General features: G+C 43.4%; 1 protein-coding gene and 1 long non-coding RNA gene across 4 annotated transcripts in view; both read left to right on the forward strand.

Moving 5' to 3' along the window:
• The first annotated feature begins 4,346 nt into the window (after positions 1-4,346).
• Positions 4,347-11,572, forward strand: LOC135221683 (uncharacterized). Of its 3 annotated transcripts, XR_010316065.1 has the most exons (3): positions 4,347-4,592; positions 11,001-11,211; positions 11,492-11,572. XR_010316065.1 is itself a non-coding variant. In XM_064259411.1 (2 exons), exon 2 carries the CDS (start codon positions 7,824-7,826, stop codon positions 8,772-8,774), a length of 951 nt encoding a protein of 316 aa, XP_064115481.1. In that variant the 5' UTR covers positions 4,347-4,592; positions 4,872-7,823; the 3' UTR covers positions 8,775-8,991. The 3 variants fall into 3 exon arrangements, 1 of the variants encoding a protein (XP_064115481.1); XR_010316064.1 differs by lacking the exon at positions 11,492-11,572 and having other exon boundaries at positions 11,001-11,478; XM_064259411.1 differs by lacking the exons at positions 11,001-11,211; positions 11,492-11,572 and adding an exon at positions 4,872-8,991.
• Positions 11,573-15,599: 4,027 nt separating this feature from the next.
• LOC135222181 (uncharacterized) overlaps positions 15,600-17,720 on the forward strand; it is a 110,654-nt gene continuing 108,533 nt past the window's right edge. The window contains exon 1 of the long non-coding RNA XR_010316190.1: positions 15,600-15,772. This is a non-coding gene — a long non-coding RNA (uncharacterized LOC135222181). The remainder of the gene's footprint in view (positions 15,773-17,720) is intronic.

The raw sequence follows: 17,720 nt of genomic DNA on the forward strand, positions 1-17,720 counted from the left end.
AACTGTATGCCCCGGTCCACCCTGCTGGGTGGACTAGCAACTTTCCGCTGGATGCCAGGTCTCCGGTAGTAAAGGAGCCCTAGTAAGGTGGGAAAGAGCGAGAGGACATACAGACTCGGGCTAGCAACGGAGCGACGGAGTAGCAACGGAGGGGGGAAAGGCCAGTCCCCCCCCACCTTACCATCCGGCCGGACCGAGAAGCCGGAGAGGTCGAGTCCAGTCTGGGTCTGTCCCGTCCCTCTACTCCCTCCGCCTGGGGGGAGAGAGGGAGGCAGGCTCAGGTATGCGGAGCGAGCATGGGCAGACCGACCCACCCCCCGACTCTATGGAAGAGCGGGAGGGGGGGAAGGTGACTGGACAGGCGTCTGGCTGCCCCGTGATCACGTAGTGACCACGGGGCGGTAAGTACAAAACAATGGACAACAAAGCCTAGAAACATAACCAGCTGATCAGAGAGATGCTATCGGAAGCAACCGAACTGAAGAGCGGTAGCATATAGGCCCTATGGGCCACAACCTAGGCTAAGCAAAGCCAGACGCCTAACTAACCTGAACAAATATCATATAAAATAATTCAAATGAATAATTATGAAAGAAAGAAAACAAAATAGTAGGAGAAAAAATCCAGGAGTGTACGACTAACCCGAAGGAAAGTCTACACTCAAAAGCTAGCCGAGGCCGATACTAAGAGCCGTGGCTAGGGTCTGGATGGAAGGAGCCTACATAAGGTAAAAGACATGCATGCATGACAAAACCGTGTAGACCGTACCCTAAACAAAGTGGATGATTAAAACAGAGCGTACTTAAGTAAGGGGATGTTCTGGGTATGGGCGACCAAGAACGAACCCACCACGAGGCAGAACCATGCTGCCATGCTTCCGACCTAGAGTTCGTATTTATACCTAAAAAACGGCAAATACGGGCTCAGGGCCGGAAAAAACCAAATAGCAATAAACACTGAGTACTTAACTTAGCTGCTGCGATGGCTGCACGCTCCATGATAAAGAAATCCAAAGAAAAGGGCACAAAAAACACAGAGTAAAAAAGGGCACGTGTGTATCGTGTGCGCTAACTGAAAAGGATGGCCACCAGAGGCGCAGCAGTCGGGAGCATGGGATGGAGTAGTAGTAGTTGCTGCCCACTCTGTGGGTCGGCTCTCCTCTTGGGGGGATTTTGTAGTGGGAGAATTCTATTGGCATTTGGCTCGTGGTAGTGGTCTCACTCGCCATAGTGTTCATACCGACACCCTCTTGGAGGGTGAGCGAGTCAGTTGTACTGACCTTTTTCTTTATTTATTTATTCTCTGGTATGTGTTAGTGCATTTACCCTAGAAATAATAGATTAAAGGATATTTCGCGCAGCGACACGAGCTGAGCCCAGAAATATTTATTATTAAGATGACTAAACCTGAATTAAGCCATGTGATTTTTAATGGTGGTCCTTGTAACTGCACAGTTTATCAGTTCACATGGGCTTTCGTAAAAACTATTTTATTACCTTAAGTTAATAAAATGATTAATCTTACCCATTGCTGTAGCACACACCAGTTAAAATCAAAGTGAAGTTACAACAGGCATCAAATGAAAAATACCAATAAGTGGAGGAGGAAAGGGTACTACTGGAGGAAAAGGGGAGCAGCAAGAGGAAGGGAGGGTAGGGGACGGGATGGGTATAGGGAGGGGGAAGTGGAAGGGATGGGGGAGGATTAGGGAAGGGGGAAGCCTCCGGAATGGGGAGGGGGAGATCAGGAGGGGAAGGGAAGAGAGAGGACACAGTTAAATTAACACTTGATGGTGTGCTTTGGAAGGTACTTCGGAAGGGGGAAGGGAGGAGTTATTATATAGAAGATCGATTCTACCGAGTCAAAGAAGTTGAGAAACATCCAAAGAGTGTCATACAGTTCCTAAGATACTGGGAGAGGTCACTGCAGGGTCACTAGAGGTCACTGCTGACTTATTGATCATGTAAGTGGTATTAATTGACAGCGGGATTGACTAACCATGCAAAATTTCAAATCAATCGGACAAAGGGAACAGGTCGAAAATTGACTTACAAGATTTGACCCAAACAGGGAGACAGACAGACAGACGCAGAAGTCAAGTTAAATAAAAGCATGTAAAAATTACAAAGGAAGGAACTGTATTTACAAAGAGCTCTGTTTTTTTGTTGTCTTTGAATAAATTTCCATATTTCCCCTATGGGAAATATACGCCCCGCTAAAGGTGTCTGTCGAGGTTCTATTCAGTCCATTTGGGGTTTGAGTCACAACTAAAACATACCCCCGCCCCCACCCCTCCCTCTTTTCTCTCTCTCTCTGCCCTTGGACAAGCACAGATTGCAAATAAGCATAACAACTGCACCTTGTTTCAAATTCAGTACAAGGATGGGCAGCCCAGCCAACTTAACAGCGTTCATAAATTCTAGAGAAACGCTCATTGTATTTAAAAGCATTCTTGAAGACGTCTTCACGACTCCAGGATCCTTTGAAGCAGTCTTCAGCTAGTGAAGCATTACTGGAGAAACGCCCATTGAATTATGACGTCTTCAACAGGCTTCTAGTAATTCCATCAAACCCTGTTCTTTAGTATTGTACAAGAACGAGTGAAGCCCACGATCTTGCTTATGAGAGGCTTGTAGACAGACATCTTCACGACTCCAGGATCCCTTTGAGAAGTCTTTTGCTGGAGAAACGCCCACATGGATTATAACGTTTTCTTAAATTCTTAAAGACTCCAGGATCATGTGAAGCTGTCTTCAGCTTCTAAACGGATCCATAACCTGTCTTCGGAAGAACCTGTCTTTGGAATCATTTCTTCCACCTCCTGGAGAACCGCCCATTGCATTATAACGTCTTCTTTAATCTTAACGACTGCAGGATCCTGAAGCCTTCGGAATTCCTAGAATCCCCCGGGCACACAGACACGCAGCCACGCAGAGACAGAAATGTTTCCAAGAAAACTTATATAATACGCTTCTCCTCACTTATTATCGGTTGATGATGGGAAACTTGTTTTCATGCTCAAAAGGCTTAGCCAACCATTCTGGCCCCCTTATCACCAAATATGCATTTGGTTTGGGTACATTAAAAAGAGCCAATTAGCGCCTCAGTGGCGTGGTTGGTTTGGTATTTGCTTCTCACCTCGGTAGTCGCGGGTTCGATTCTCGGCCATTCCATTGAGGAGTGAGAGATGTGTATTTCTGGTGATAGAGGTGCACTCTCGACGTGGTTCGGAAGTCACGTAAAGCCGTTGGTCCCGTTGCTGAATAACCACTGGTTCCATGCAACGTAAAAACACCATACAAAAAAAAAAAAAAAAAAGCCAAATAAGACAGATTTGCGAGGAGATGTCCATGTGTTTTTCCAATAGTTTCCAAAGAACATGCATATATATAAATATATATAATCTATAATAGTATATAGATATATATTATATACTTAGATTATAATATATATATGTATATATATGTAATATATAAACTAGTTCGTCACAAAGATGAGGAAATCAAAACCAAGTAGGTACCGGTATGCGTGGAACGTATAATTGTGGGAGACTTTTTAATCAACTTCTCGCCGTGAATTTGTTACTAAAAGCAACCTTCACATTAAAAGTTGTGAACAGCTTTGGTGATATTAATTCCTCCCTAAATGGTAAGACTGCTGAGTAGTCTCTTTGTAAATTAAATGTTGCTTTTGCTTTTAACAAGAAAAGAGTTTTCTAGCCAAGCAATTAAAAAAACAATATTAGTGGAAAGTGGACATTTGAGTCAAAAGCAGTGATATAAATCTTGTTAATTTCATGCTCTAAATTCATGACTACATATCGTTAGGATACCGACAAACATTGATGAAAGGGTGGCTGCTTTCTTGTGACCGCTGTGAATGGAACAGTAATGAATATATAAGCAGACATCTGTAGATCTTCTGTACGTCGACAATTTAAATTTCTTAAGAATCCTGGGAATATTAACATCCAGAAATGATAAAAGTATACATCTTTTTACTTCTTCAAAGGCAAGTTTAACAGAGGCCACTAATCCATTAAGATAAAAAACACACACACAAATTATATATATATATATATATATATATATATATATATATATATATATATATTAGATACATTTATTGCTACGATAACGCCTCGCCTTCCCAGCAGAGTTTTAGTTTTGTTTATTATAAAAGTAGCAGCCATGCCGTCTCTTGAAGCTACTGTTGTTGGGAGAGTGGGGATGTCGTAGGAATGATATTTCCGGTCTGACGGAAGCTTAGGGTAAGAGAGGCAGGTCACAAGAGTAGCTAGGCTTCGAGATGGATTTTAGGGACTTCTACAATAAGACCTATTTCCTTCCCAATTTGCTGGCGTTGTGTTTACCACCTTTCAGGCAATGCTCGAGGCGGTTGTTGGAAGCCCCGTGATTCGAAAGCAAGCAGTATCGGTCTCAGTCGGCTGCGGGACGTGGTCTCGGACAGAGGTCAAATTGCCAGCCTCCAAAATATGGCCTACCCACGACGCACTGGTGGACACGGACCCCAGACCTGAACAGAGGTCGGACCGCATTCTTCTACAAGGATACACAGAATATTGCATAAAGGTACGTCTGAAAGTGTAAACTTCAACCCAGCACCTTTTACTACCATACGACTCTTGCTAAATTCATTTCCAATTCTTATTTTACCCCTTCTACATCAGAAGCCCTTTGTCCTCATCGGGCCACGTGCGCCCTTTGTGACTTGTTAAAGACCTAGTTTTCGTGCATACCTCAGTGAACCATTCGAGTTTACCTTCCCCAATGTTAGAGAATTAATCAGCCTTAATCAAAGCAAGAAGTCATTTTTCCTTTTATGTCGTTTAATCTGGGATTCTTTTCCAGATTCCATGAGTCACGTGCCGTCTCTCTGCTCGCAAGTGTGCATTAACCCACGTGAATGAAAATCAGCTTGAATTGAATGAGACTATAAGCCCCAACGTGGGGGCCAATATCGTTTAACTTTTCTCCAGGCCAGCACGGGCCTCTTTGTAAATAAATAGTTTTAAAGTAACGAGCTGAGTTTTCTGGCGACCTTCCCTCTAAAGAAAGAAATCAATAATAATCAGTTTACGGTAAGTTCAAGCAATTCCCTCTTGAAATCCCTCAATCATTTCTGTTTACGTATCTAGTCTCTCACAAGGCCCTATATACGTAATATTGTCGACCTCGCCGAGGATCGAATCCGGGCTTGCTTAAAAAAGCTTGTAAATCGCGTTATCCGTTGTAAAACGTAAACTGTAAATTATTTTACAAAAAGTAAATCAAGCACACTTGCAGGGAAAGAAGACACACTGACTCACGGTAAGGTATTCCATTCATTAATATGATTATTCTATAACTAATGTTAGCTTAAGGTACGTTTAAGTATTTTTATTGTAGAAGTGTTTAAAAGAGCGTAGGTAGAAATCTTATTATTGTAACGGCGAACGCGCCAGAGCTTTATTTTAGCGGCGAGCAAACAATTTGCCCCGCGAATTTTCTGTTACTTTGTGCTGTCCTCGTCGGACGAGACAGCACGTGTGTAGAATAGATGCCAGAAAGAACCAGATCAAACTAGGAAGTGCTTTGCCAGGGTTTATTGCTGTGTTTGAAAGCCTAGCTAGTTAGGAGTGTTTTACTAATAGTTACGGCAAAAGAAGTGTACAATTCTTTTGTCTGTGATATGTTAGGGTATTCATTTTTAACTTAGTTTTCATTCCAAGTGTTGGTAACCGCTTACCTCTCGGCTAATTCAGCTTCGCGCTCTCTCGCGCCTGCGCGGTCTCAACCAACCTTCGTCTCATTCACAGCGGCAGCCATGTTTTTATCCCTTTAAACATTACCTAAACAATTTAAGCAAAGTAACGTAAGTCTCAAAGTTTTAACGTAAATAATATCGATCTTGGTACTAGTATCTATCGTCCTGCCAGAAAAATTAACGTAATTCGCCTTGAATAAGAAAGTAGTATTTTGTGTTGTAAATTGCCTTCGCATTTACAGAGAATCAGCTGATTCGCCCGCGCTGGTCAGCTCTCCTCACATGTTTCACCTCGCATCGCTCACTCGCGCGCTGAGCGAAGTTTCATTTCACTTCGCACTTAACGTAACCTCATTTACAATTGTTTGCTAACATCGTTTTAAAATCCTTACCGTCATTTCACTGTTCACGGGGACCTAGTAATCTTACATAAAGTTAACGTAAATCTCAAGTAGAGTAAATCACAAGAATTGTTAACGTAAAACGCGTCGTTGTAAAATTCATATTGAAACGCAAATCATTTCGTAAGCGCGAGCCGCTACATTAACGTAAAAATCGTTCAACGCGAGCGCGTTATCATTTTCATAAAACGTTTTCAAAAGCAATTCTTTCATTTCACGTTAACGTAAGTAAATCATTTAACGCAAGTTGCGTCATATTAAACTAACGTTAGTAGTTCAATTCAATATAAGGGAGTTCATTCACATATCATTTTTCACCCTCTCCGAGAGAGAGAGAGAGAGAGAGAGAGAGAGAGAGAGAGAGAGAGAGAACCAGAACCCAGTATTCACGAAGCCAAGAGTACTACATCTTACCATTAATTATAGCATGCAGAATTAACATTATTTTAGTCTCTTGTGTCTTTCATTTACACAGCGTGATACGTACGCGCATGTGTCCAGTGCAGTTTGCAAACATTTATTTGTTTCATTATCGAGTACTTCAGCGAGTGACTGAGCATTTCTAAAATTTCCATTACCTGTCGTTGCCCGAGTGGTCTTTTCATTTTCTTTATCACAAAAGACTTGCGTATACCGCAAGCACAATTCGCACAGTGTGCCACGCCAATTCATTACTTCCAGACAGGGAAGTCGTTACCAGTTTAGGACTGGCCACCACCAGTGCACGTCAGGTCTTACCATTTCACAGTGCCACTAATTCTTGACCCTGTCCATCGACTGGCTGCTGAAGTACTCCCACCTTTTACTTTCTCTCCTCCACCATTACACTCTGCCCCGAACAGAGTGCCCTTTCACTTCGGTATACTTAAGTATACTGCATCTAGTGTCGTCCGACGGGACATACCAGCACGATACCAGTGCTCCAAGGAACGCCTCCATAAGTGCCATTGCACCTGTACAGGCCGTACAGGTAGCCATTAAACCTGCGTGTCCGTCCTTACGGAACGCCCAAGTAACTAGTGTGTCCATGTACAAGGGTCAGTGATCCTTCGGAACACTCAACAAAGGGAACGCCTCCCGAAGTGCCGCAATACCAGCCCTAAGTGCTGACAAACCTGCGTGTCCGTCCATACGGAACGCCCAATTCATTAATGTCCGTGTACGAGGATCAGTGATCCTTCGGACCAACCCAAGGAACGCCTCCTCATAAGTGCCGCGCACCTGTACAGACGTACAGGTAGCCCTATACCTGCGTGTCCGTCCTACGGAACGCTCATTCATTATAGAGTATCCACCATTTTGGATCACTGAACCAAGGAACGCCTCCTCATAAGTGCCGTGCACCTGTATTGGACCTACAGTAGCCCATTCCAGCGTCTCCCAACTTAGGAACGCCCTTAAGTGTGACGTACGCCGTACACTCCATTGATTTTTTCACCTCTTTAGAAGGTGCCAATCCAGAAGTGCCACCAACTTACGGGACACTTCCCAAGTGCCACAGAGCACCCAGTCTTCTCAGACTTTTTCTCTACCACGTCGCAGAACACCTTTCCAAGTGAGTGCCACTTTCCACAGTAGGCACTCCTATTCCATTCAGTACCCTTTCCTGGCCATTATTTTCATTTTCTTCCGAGCCTCTACTGTAGCCTAAGGGAAATGTCTTCCCCTGCTTCCCGTGACTTCTTTGCCAGAGAGCTAGAGAAGCTCGGAGCCCTCATAACTCTGGGCAGGGAGGCTGGTTACACTGGACCAGCCCTTGACCAGTGGATAAAGACGCAGCAGGCTGCTGCGCGCCAGCAGGGAAAGGAAGAAAGAGAAGCAGAGAGGAAAGCCGCAGAAGCAGAGAGAAAGGAAAGAGAAGAAGAGAGAAAGCATGAGCTAGCTCTCCTAGATGACGCAATCTCTCTGCTAGTTTCCAAGCCCCAGACCATGAGCTGGACTCCCGGTAAGAGGTGGTTGCGGAGGTTCTGCACCACTTGTTGTGTGCGTGGGCATGCTGTGGATTCCGACCAGTGCCCAAGTCGGTCTCTACCTTGGGAGGAGAGCTTCCAGGGTGAACTTCTCCAAGGCTACCATGTAGCCCTGCCTGATGAACTGTCTCCTACGCCCTATCGGTGGATACAAGTCATGGCCGACACCGAAGCCCAGGTCTCCCTTATTTCCAGAAAGGCATTGCCTAGGGGTGCCAAAATCCGGACGGACGAAGAAATTCAGTTCGAATGGATTGACGGTAACCTCTATTCTGTTCCTTCAGTCCTTCTGAATGTAAAAATGCCCTTTCTGGACCAGGTGACCAAGGAAACCACATTGTGCCGCCTGGGCGTAGTGGACCAATTTCATGATGTTTATCAGGTGATATTGGGCCGAGATTTACTAAAGCCGTATCTCCCCTGGACGCAGCTCCCACTACCAGATGCACCGGACACCTGCAGCATGCCAGATAACCACACCTCAATTTTAGGTTCAGAGGCTAGTGCCTCCGATGTCCCGACATCCTGTCTATTTGCGAACCTGGCCCTGACCCAGTGTCAGAGCCCGAAGTTTCTTCCGCACCATCTCAGCCTCTTACCACTTTACCGCCTACCTCCTCCCCTTTGGAAGAGGTAAGCCCACCAGTTGACCCCGGACTTGTTTCCGAGGGTGATCCAACAGAGGACGTTTCACCTGTGCCCGAGCACACTGCCAGCCTTGGTGACTCCACAGATTCGCAACCTGTGGGGCCATCTCGGTCTTATCATCCAGTGCCACGGAAGAGGTTCTGGAACAAGTTCTGCCGAGACTGTGGCCGCAAGGGTCACATGTCTGCAAATTACGGAGGGTGCGCGAACCACAATATTCCGGCCATCGCAAGGCCGTCACCAATCCTTCTTCTCTAGGACCACAGCTAAGGGCCCTATAACCGTCGCACCCCTCCAAAGCCATTATCAGCCAAGCCACGTCAGAGCCTACGACGACTCTGGCGCTCAAATCTCCCTGATAACGGGAAGGACCGAATCCCCCGAGGGCAAACGTCGATAGACGTCATTTAATCACCATCGAAGGTATCAACCATATCAAGCTGATCCTTCCGACCGTCAATGAGGGTCACCAGACCTCATTTTTTCCAGAATTTGTACCCTTGCAGTTGCAAGCTACATTCCAGGAGGTTACGACCTCCTCCTAGGGCAAGACATGAAGTCTCCCTCGCATTCCAAAAAGCCTAGGGGTCCTAACCCCACGTCCAATCACTCTAAAGCAAGGAGTAATCGAAATTTTACTTCCTCCAGGAAGTACAACCACCAACAGTCTCCCTCGTTACCAGGAAGGGAGATTGATCATTCACAGTTCCGTTGCAAAACCTGCAACGTAATAGGGCACTCTACTAATTGGCCTAGGTGCCCTAGCCGACTATCAGCAGCGGACACTGTCCATGTTCCCCAAGGCCTAGCCTTCAACCAGAGACAGGAGCCTCTGTCTCCCATTTCCAAGGGCACGCTGAGAGGTATTGCACCTCCGGTACCCGCCACAGGTCCAGTCGACCTCAACTCTCTGCCAGTGCCACTTGGCAGCACTGTGCCCAGTACAAGCTCAGTCCAGCCTGGACGTAGAGCCACCACCGAACTTGACTTCTGCGCCTGGCCCCGAGCTAGTGCCGGCGCCTAACCTACCCAAGGATCCTCCTACAGGAGATCCTCCAACAGGCATGGAGCTTACCGCAGCCCATGGCCAATCACTAGTTCCGTCTTCTCACCTCACCACTGTCGCCCGAGGATGAACCTCCGGCAGACCTCACCTTCATACCGCCTCAGGCTACCACTGCCTCTGCTCCTGCCGGCGTTTCTGGCCTTTCCCCAGAGTCGGTGCCTCCGTCTACTCCAAGGACTGGTATAGCCAGGTCCTGGGGGAATAAGAAGAAGAAGGGACGTCATTAACAAACTAACACAAAAGAGCCACATGCTCTCCTTGACACCTGTGCCCGAGGTACAGTGTCGCATTCATTTGCAGAATGATCCTGGCACCTACCCAGAGAAGGTAGCCAGCCTGATCTCTGCCAGTAGAACTAACCCTCTAACCCCTAGAAATTGTGATACTAACACTCATGTAAATGTCATAACTACCTCATTGCATTTCCCTCCTGGTAATTTAACCACTCATCATCCCCAACGCATCATTACCTCTCATTATGTATTTTAACAGTTCCGTCGCTGAACTACTGCTGTGCGTACCACACTCTGGAATGATTGCGTCTTTCATTTAACTGTATTGAGTAGGTTAGGCTAATGATTTAGTACCAGGGCATTAGGTTAGTAGCAAGTAGAATCTTCAAGTAACCTTATCTAGGGGTAGAGTAGACTGTCGTCACAAGACAACCTGTAGTTGTTTATTAGGCTAGACTACATCACTATATTAAGTTAGTACACTTAGCATCTTTGCCTATAAGTTAGGTAGGCCATTGTAGTCAGCCGTATCGCTGCTCAAAAAACTTCAAGTTAGAGTAGGAGAACTGGGTTGTCGAGGCGATCAACTTATTTAAGCCAAGACCTTCACGCCCGAAAGGGAGTGAATGCCTTCTTAACAGGGGGAGCTGCTACGTTTATAGAACGCCTCGCCTTTCCCAGCAGAGTTTTTAGTTTTTGTTTAATTATAAAAGTAGCAGCCATGCCGTCTCTTGAAGCTACTGTTGTTGGGAGAGTGGGGATGTCGTAGGAATGATATTTCCGGTCTGACGGAAGCTTAGGGTAAGAGAGGCAGGTCACAAGAGTAGCTAGGCTTCGAGATGGATTTTAGGGACTTCTACAATAAGACCTATTTTCCTTCCCAATTTGCATGCGCGTTGTGTTTACCACCTTTCAGGCAATGCTCGAGGCGGTTGTTGGAAGCCCCGTGATTCGAAAGCAAGCAGTATCGGTCTCAGTCGGCTGCGGGACGTGGTCTCGGACAGAGGTCAAATTGCCAGCCTCCCAAAATATGGCCTACCCACGACGCACTGGTGGACACGGACCCCAGACCTGAACAGAGGTCGGACCGCATTCTTCTACAAGGATACACAGAATATTGCATAAAGGTACGTCTGAAAGTGTAAACTTCAACCCAGCACCTTTTACTACCATACGACTCTTGCTAAATTCATTTCCAATTCTTATTTTTACCCCTTCTACATCAGAAGCCCTTTGTCCTCATCGGCCACGTGCTCCCCTTTGTGACTTGTTAAAGACCTAGTTTTCGTGCATACCTCAGTGAACCATTCGAGTTTACCTTCCCCAATGTTAGAGAATTAATCAGCCTTAATCAAAGCAAGAAGTCATTTTTCCTTTTATGTCGTTTAATCTGGGATTCTTTTCCAGATTCCATGAGTCACGTGCCGTCTCTCTGCTCGCAAGTGTGCATTAACCCACGTGAATGAAAATCAGCTTGAATTGAATGAGAACTATAAGCCCCAACGTGGGGGCCAATATCCTTTAACTTTTCTCCAGGCCAGCACGGGCCTCTTTGTAAATAAATAGTTTTAAAGTAACGACTGAGTTTTCTGGCGACCTTCCCTCTAAGAAAGAAATCAATATAATCAGTTTACGGTAAGTTCAAGCAATTCCCTCTTGAAATCCCTCAATCATTTCTGTTTACGTATTCTAGGTCTTCACAAGGCCTAATATAGGAAGTAATATATATATATATATATATATATATATATATATATATATATAAGTCATATCACATTACCTGATTCATATACATATATCGAGCTACAAATGTCCTTTAATATCTAATTCCTCTACCTCGTGCGGGGTTGGCTAAGGCTTCACTGCCAGTCCTGGAATTGAAGATGCGATGGTTCGTGCCCGTCGGCCGGCAATTCTACTTATCGCTGAATAAATTGCCCCTTCGGTTTAAACATATATGAAAATATATTAATTCGAGGTAAGAGCGAATTAGATATTAAAGGACATTTGTAGCTCGATATATATTAATATATATATATATTATATATATCTATATATATAAGTCAATCAGACAATGGGACGCCATAAACAAAGTACCTCAACAACATAGCGGAATCATATTTCTTCATCCGGTGTGCGACGAATTAATTCAATTCAGTAAATGACTTACACGTGGCACTTTCACGAATAATTACGCCTTAAACTCTTAGGACGTGTTTGGGAGCGGAAGGGATCTACAAGACGTGTTGTTGGGTAACGGGGCTATTTGCGAAGTTGCCTCGTCTCCGAAATGATAAAATGCTGACGATGTCAGCACCAGATTTCGTCCCTATTATGGATGCTTAAAAGGGAGTGGAAAATAATGAGCGGGAGAATCATTCATTTCTGCAATGCGAATTCACGAGAGCCATTTCCACCCGTCCCCGCCTCCATCTTTTTCTTGAACTCGGTTTTTCATTAATATTCCATCTTTGCTTTTTACATTCTTTGTAATTTTTTGTTGTTGCTCATATAAGTAAGCATTTTCAGAAACAGTAAAAGCGCAAGATACAAACACACGTTCACTTTCATAATTGATAAGTTTCTCGTCTATCGCTTCTAATTAAACTAGCAACTAGCAAATAGAAAAGTAGTGAGACTAGCATTGGCATATGGATCTGAAATATGGCCGGTAAAGAGAGCACAGGAGAAGAAATTAGATTCTTTTTTTAGTGGCTGGCTCCAACCCGTCGTGGGAGATAGTACAAACGCTCGATATAAGATCTGTATTATAACTTTTCAGGCCCACATTAAAGCTATTACTGGCTATTGTAAAGGAAAAAACATAAAGACTACATCAGTGCTTCCACCGGTAAGGGTCAAACCTCGATCACAGACTCAGTGCTGCCTGCAATACAAGATCCATCTAGGGGTTGCAGAACTTAGATTGGCTGTGTACATAACAGATCACTCATCTACACTTGATCATCTAGGAGAAATTGTGCCTCAGCAACTCAGCTACACGAAAATTCCAAGCCCCTTCAAATCTTCAAACTCCATAGAACAAACTGTGCAAGATCACAGAGAAATGTAATAGCCCCAAGTTTTGCAAAAATCCTGAGAAAGGATATAGGAGACCCATAGTTCAGTTTATTGGTAGATGAGAGCACAAATGCAGCAAATATTTTATGTTTAACTCTAACGATACGGAGTACCACGCTGGACGAGTGGTTTTCGAGCTGGGCTGCCAATCCGGTGGTCCCAGGTTCGATTCCCGGCTCGGTCAACGCGGAATCAGAGAACTTTATTTCTGGTGATAGAAGTTCATTTCTCGATATGGTGTGGTTCGGATCCCACAATAAGCTGTAGGTCCCGTTGCTAGGTAACCAATTGGTTCCTAGCCACGTAAAAATATTTAATCCTTCGGGCCAGCCCTAGGAGAGCTGTTAATCAGCTCAGTGGTCTGGTAAAACTAAGATATACTCTAACGATACGGTATTACAGTGCTCCAAGAGAGAAATAGTCAGCACATTTTATCTTTTGGTTCCACTCGTGGACCGCACAGCCTCTACAAACCTGTAAAATCTGTAATGGATGAAGACAAATTGGCAGTTGATAAACTGATTGGAGTAGGAATTAAGGGACGGGGCCGATGCAATGATTGATCGTAATTATTCTCTAGTGACTTTGCTAAAGAAAGACAACCCCAACTCAATAGTATTTAGATGTGTCTGCCATTCGTCGCTTTTAGCAGCCAGTAAGGCCTCAGATGGACTTGCACTAGAATTAGATTTCATGGTGAGGAAACACACAACTGGTTCTCAAACAGTCCCAAGAGAACAAACTCTTAAAGAGACATACAAAATCCTGAACGAAGGCGATACACCTGTTAAAGACTTAAAGTGCCAAGTTTAGTAGCAACACGATGGTGAGCAAGACTGGAGGCAATGACCATCATTATCGACCAATGGGATAACCTCAAACTTCCTTTTGAGATGATCGATTGCTTCATCTGAACGTTACCATATTAATTAGCTTTTTCAAGCTGAGAATCCTGACATCACTAAGCTCACACAGGATTTACATGGTACGTTCAGAAACCTTCTACAGAAAGTCTTCTTTTTTCCCACCGTTATCTCTATATTAAGGGACCGGTTGCATGATGCGCCTTCTCCACAGCCTTCCTTAAAACATCAGGCATGGTTTATCGTTTGGCAAAGGGGTTTTTACGACCACATGCCCTTGCTGTCATCAACCACAGTTATTGGCGGTGGGCCCTTCATTTGACTAAAAAATCTACCTGCAAGGCAGCAGTTTCCACATTTATTGGCAGTGGGCCTAGCCTCTTACTAAAAAGTAAGACTGCAAGGCAGCAGTTTCCACGGTTATTGGGGGTAGGCCTAGCCTTTTACTATAAAGTCAGACTGCAAGGCAGCAGCTTTCCTTTTAATCGCCTTTCACGATACGCACGGCTTACGGAGGCAAGTACTCTTACAACACTACCACGGGGTCAAAACCTTCTACAGAAAGTAGTATATCCTAGATATCTGAACAAAGTACCAAATAAGAGACTTACCGAGTTAACGTTTTCTGACTATCTCATCCCACTTACATCATTTGATTTCGGTTATGAATTTACCACTGGTCTTCTGATATCCCAAAGTAATTAATGTTAATGAACATAAACAGTACGTCAAAGAGAGATGCAAGAAATTTGCAGTTGAATTAATCACTGAAGTGCAAACACGCCTCCCAGACAATATTGACATATTACTCATGCTGAAGAACTTTCATCTACGCACTCTAATGTCACTAAGTAATAAAATGATCTCAAGTATAGCAGCTAGGCATAGAAATATAATAAAAGACATGGATGGCTTTGAAAATGAATGGGCCTCCCTAAGTCTTGAAAAATTGCCTCAATCATGGATGAATAATATTACATCTTTTTGGGTAACGTATACGAGACGAAAAACGGCTGAAGAACAAGTTTATCCAAAAAGCCTCTATCACTACCGTACTCAAATGCATCAGTGGAGTGAATCTTTTCGAGAATGAGCATATCACATTCAAAAATGGGAATCGCTTTCACGCAATGTCTGTGGAAGCAATTCTTCAAATCTCGTATTGACAGATTTTAGAAAATAAAAGTTTGCTGCCTTCAGGCTAACCTTAGATATGATGAAGAATTTCAACGCCAAAGATGAAACTAGAATATATACACTATTCTCCTTACAAGTAACGGTAATAACAGCAATTTAATTTTGTTTTGAGAACCGAAAGTCTACTAGACTTATGTCTTGCATATATCACCTGCCCATTTAATAACAACAATGTGAAATAAACACTTATGAATGCTAATGTTACTTTAAATACGGCTTGTTTTTCTATATAATACTATTTGGCCTTATACTCAAGCTTCATGTGATTTGTGGAGATGTTTTGTGGAAAACCATTCAGTTTGTAGGAATTTGTGAAAAAAAAAGCAAGTCTGTGGGAAGTTTACTTTTTTGAGGTGGTAACACTGGCCAAGCGTCTTAGACTAAGACGTCGTTGCGCGAAACTTCAAGTACCCGCGAATCTCTGGTATGTGTCTTTTGGTGAGTTTTAATTTGCGTCCGTAGTCCTCATAATGGTGTTTTGTGCAGTTTATAATTGAAGGAATGGCCACAAGAGTTCTTTAAGAGAGAGTAGAGTAACATTCCACAGGTAAGCAAAGCATTCGAGATTTTATTTTACCATTGTATGAGGCAGATGAATGTCCTGTTAGCAGTGGGTAGCTTTCTTCTCTTGACATGTTTTATGTTTCGGCATGTTATTGTGGCACAAAAGTACAGTGGCGGCTCTTGCTTTAAAAGTTATCATTAACCGTATATATGCCACATATTATGGTACCCATCATAGAGTAATAAAACTCTTCTTAGGTAGCCTAGTAGGCTAAGTAGGCGTTTAGGAAACTGGTTGTGTCAACTAGGTAGATCTAGTGTACCTATCCGCGGCGGCCCAGAGTATGGCAGTTGCAGTTTTTCTATGCAGTTTTACCTCCTGAGCAAGAATTTGAAGTAATATTTATTCGGACGACTCTAATTTACCTTTGAACTCTATCCTACGGTAAAGGGGATTCCCATTGGGAACCGGGGTTTTGGGTGGGGACAAAACCCCAACTCTATCCTACGGTAAGGGGGACCCCCAGTGGGAACCGGGGTTTTGGGTGGGGAGAAACCACTTGGGGGGAGATTTTGCCGTGTTATTGTGGTATTTCCCACATTTATCACTTTTAAAAACACGAAATACAGGCGGAAATAAGAAATAACAAAACTAGCTATAGTGGAGCCGTTCCACATCCATATTTGTCTACTACCACTACTACCACAACAATGAATCCTACTACGCATGCGCTAATGCTACTGCGCATGCGCTAACTGTAAGGGAGCTTTTGGCCTAAACTCGGACTTCTTAGTGAGGAAAGAAATGGGGGTTTACGGGAGGGATATATGTATTTAGCCAAACACGTTACAGTATGACCCCTACATTGCTACCGGACTGAGTGAAGGATTGGGTGGTAACAGGGTTCCCAGATTTGGCAGTTTCTCGCCAAATTTGGCTTTTTTTCCTAATTTGGTGGGTAAAAATTCACTTTGGCTGGTTAGTGGTATTTTGGCTGGTTTTCAAACACTGTCTATTTGACTAAACACTGATCCCACGTTTGAGGAATCTCTCCCCAGATTGGGAATTTTTGAAGGTTTTCAGGAAAATCTGGGGAATTTGAATAGGTTTTCAGTAAAAACTTGGTAACATTTAAGCAAAATATGTAGATGGAATTAAAATAAAAATCACACACACACCAGATGACCACAAAACAGGCTGCCGGATTCTCAGGGAACGAGCCTCATTTCAAAATTTCAATTCATTCTCGTTTTTTTTTCCTGCATTCTTATATTAGTTTATATTATCTAACTAAACTATGATGCCGCTATACAAGCATATATATGATAAAAATATGCATTTATAAAGATAGATATAACGCACATATTTGCCGGTTATTTGGGTTGGTTTGGATTACCATTTGGCGGGATTTTGGCTGGTTTCATGGTAGACTTTGGCTGGTTGGTAGTGGTGTCATCTGGGAACCCTGGCTGGTAACCATACGTTGAGTTACATAAAAGCATTACCTATTTTTGTTTATTAAACATGTTATGTGAATTCTAGTGTTTATTCCTTTTCATTTTTCCATAGTATTTGTATAATAACTGTTTTGAAATATCCCCACCTAATCATTTCACCATATATAACTGGAAATATTATGTTCTAATTGAGGACAGACACCTAAAAATGCCTACGTGTTGATATAGAACTCAGTTTTAGGACGTTTCGATACCTACCTACCTGTTACGTGAAATTGCACATTGCGTTGCATATTACATACACACTCCCTATATCATTTATACACAAGTCAATCCCTCCCCTTTCCAGTATTCACGACTGGCTCTTTACGTTACACCATTTACAATGCATTTCTCACCGATACCAATACCTATATTAAAGTTTGCCATTATTATTATAAAACCTACATTTCAATATATAATATTTAAATATATAGTTTGCCATTATTCTTATAAAACCTACATTTCAATATATTCCATTATACACTTTTACA

This window comes from Macrobrachium nipponense, chromosome 3 (genome assembly GCF_015104395.2).
Source record: "Macrobrachium nipponense isolate FS-2020 chromosome 3, ASM1510439v2, whole genome shotgun sequence".
In the NCBI taxonomy this organism is placed as follows: domain Eukaryota; kingdom Metazoa; phylum Arthropoda; class Malacostraca; order Decapoda; family Palaemonidae; genus Macrobrachium; species Macrobrachium nipponense.

Excerpts from the sequence above, each read along its gene's own strand:
- LOC135221683 (XM_064259411.1), top strand. The coding sequence starts at position 7,824 with ATGTCTTCCCCTGCTTCCCGTGACTTCTTTGCCAGAGAGCTAGAGAAG.